This window comes from Opisthorchis viverrini (assembly GCF_000715545.1).
Source record: "Opisthorchis viverrini unplaced genomic scaffold opera_v5_1563, whole genome shotgun sequence".
NCBI lineage: Eukaryota > Metazoa > Platyhelminthes > Trematoda > Opisthorchiida > Opisthorchiidae > Opisthorchis > Opisthorchis viverrini.
This window is the reverse complement of record NW_008753505.1, coordinates 1-2,768: the sequence shown is the minus strand read 5'-3', so window position 1 is coordinate 2,768 and position 2,768 is coordinate 1. Positions and strand designations below refer to the sequence as shown.

At 49.0% G+C, this 2,768-nt stretch overlaps 1 protein-coding gene across 1 annotated transcript; it reads left to right on the top strand.

The window, feature by feature from the left end:
* Positions 1–2,435: 2,435 nt before the first annotated feature.
* On the top strand, positions 2,436–2,756 carry T265_12184 (hypothetical protein; the record flags this gene model as incomplete). Its single annotated transcript, XM_009179279.1, has 1 exon — positions 2,436–2,756. The coding sequence occupies one exon, from the start codon at positions 2,436–2,438 to the stop codon at positions 2,754–2,756; it is 321 nt and encodes a 106-aa protein (XP_009177543.1).
* Between the last annotated feature and the right edge of the window lie 12 nt (positions 2,757–2,768).

Here is a 2,768-nt window from a genome sequence, read left to right as displayed (position 1 = left end):
TAAGGTCCAGTCTCTTCGTGACAGATTTCGGAAGTTAGCGTTGCCCAAAAAACAGCCTGTGAACAGCACAGAGTTGACGCCAGTAACGGACAGACCAACCGGACTGCTGGCTTGTGGTGTATCATTCCTATACGGAGAAGTCAGTTCCGTAAATCAACACCAGGACATGTCGCAATTGGACCCTGTTGTCAGGCAAGATGCCACACAAATGTGCGCGGAACGACCTTATAGACTATTGCAATTAAACATAGCTCGTGTCTCCTTCATGGACAAATTTTAGGGTCGTTGTGAAACCCAGTCTTCAGGTGGTGCGGCTACAGCTGGTTCTTCACCAATAACAAACATTTCCTAGTGCAGCGACGTAGGTATTCTGCTAGGATGGTCAGATCCCAATGAACGATTCGACATTTTGTAATAATGCACTGAGATTTCAGTCCAGCTGCTCTAGCCAACTGAGCCGCCTCCAGTTGGTTCATCCGGTGTCCTTTGCCTTCTCCCCCGAGGTTTTCCCACACCAGTGCCAAGACCATATAACGCGGTAAAAACAAGTTTTACGAATCTCCTAAATTACCAAGCTAGCACAAAAACACAACGTACTCTGTCAGTGGTAGCACCCTTTCGGTGCCTGGCTGCCAGAAGCGTTCAGCTGTAGCACCCTTCCGGTGCCTAGCTGCCATGCCACCCGAAGGAAGCACGAGGGCTGGGATACTGCCAGGTTGCCCAAGCCTAGACAGGGGAAGTCGAGAGGAGGAGGTCGGATTCGAACCGCGGACCTTCAGGTTAGTAATCCGCGCTCTAACCACTTCGGCCATCTCGCCCCCGCTGCCAGAAGCAAGCACGAGGGTTGGGATACTGCCAGGTCGCTCAAGTATAAACAGGAGCAGTCGAGATGCCGAAGTTGGGTCTGAACCGCAGACCTTCTGGCCCGTAAGCTGACGTCTTAATCACTGAGTTGTCTCAAGCCCAATCCTACATCATAGGTTGGTCTTGTGGAGTTGTGGGTTCTGGGAGGCCAACAACGAATAAGTACAGTTTCAGGGGAGGTGAGTTACGGCCGACTGCTCCTTTCCGAGCACGTCCCCAGGCCATGGGTAGTACACACCCTTTAAGATGCCAATCTGATGTTGGGTGTGAGAAACTGGCCTCGACTAGTTACCTGAACTGTACTGAATACACTAGTTCTACTGGTAATTGCATAATTTTGAATCTGCAACTGAAAGCTGTACAAGATGGATGATAGGAAGTATCAGTGACTTTTCTCTAAAGAGACATCATCCTTCTAGATGGACATCGCGACGAGATCGTCAACGTCTTGTCCAAGGACAGCCCAAGAAAAATGCAGGAACGAGCGATATGGGTCACAGTTGCACTCCACACTAAATCACCATGTCTCTACGTGGCATCGTATATACCTGATGTGGACTGCATCAATTGTGTCCGGCGATCGGCGGATCGTCTGATATTCGTTGAATATATCGGATTCGAGGTATAAAATTTCATAGGTGATGAAATGGTGCCCCAGTGTTTCCTAACGATGAGATGTGGGTTATCAGTGGTCTCAAGACCCAGCGGCCGCCCTGGAAGCCGCGGTCACCGTATGCAATTCGTAAGAGTCACTGGCACTTTTTGGCGACAGAATCCTCTAAATACCATAAAATGCCATATTTCGTAGGACTTGTTTCTCAATACATCTTCAACGAGTGCAACACCAACAAAGTCCACCGTACGGTGACTACGTAGTCACAGGTATAATCCACGCCACGATCCGACGGATAACACACTCAGAAAGAACTCGCCGAAGTGTGGGCGACCCGAGAAACCGTGGCCTACGTCAGCTGGAGTGGTGTGAGGGGGCCCGCGGGCTATGCTATGATAGGTCTGAACATCAACCAATCAAAATTGAATGGATTTTGGTCGAGGTCGCTTGCAGCTTACGGGAGTTGCATGACTAAAGTTTCACTGAATTTTGTTTAAACACGGAGTGCTTAAAGCTAACGCTTTAATATATCCGATAACCTTCACTGAATTTTGTTTAAACACGGAGTGCGTAAAGCTAACGCTTTAATATATCCGATATCCTTATTGGATTTAACCAAGGCTTTTTCGTATCACTGTTTGACCCATCCCTCTCGACCCCCATGCACCTGCCCCCATTCCCTCCAACTCAATGCTTAGGCTTTGTATCCGCTCCCGTTCATTTCGTAGGAAAAAACATCGTGGCTGTACGACCCCTGTGGTTTTCGCACATCCCGGGAACTATATTCTATAATGCACCTTCATTCTTAAGTTTCCACTCACCGCACCATATTCCTTTCCACCCTGCTCCGGTGGATTTGATTTTGGAAACGATTGAGTGAGCACCCCATATGTAACGGAGGGAATAGACACTAGACCAAATACCCTAGGTCAGCAAGGCCCTGTATTCATCGAGTCGGATGGCTACAACAACCTTCACTCCTCCATGGTTAACTGGCCCAACCTGCGTTCAAACGGCAGGTGAATGTGGACAGAAGACCGTTCACATATCCTCTGTTTTCTCGGAAGAATTCCGCTTGGCTCCGCGCGGTTCGGCCCTCGCTGAAGACTTGAAAGTTCAGCCTAAAGTAAGACAAATCCCAGCCAAAAACTGCGAGTCCGTTCCAGCAGCTTCAGATCGACGGTCTTTCCATAGGCTTCAGAAAAACGTCCAGAAGTCGGTCAGGAAAGCACTGTGCCCTCAACCAGCTGTTGGACTTCCCATATCCTCACCACAATAATCTTCAACGCCC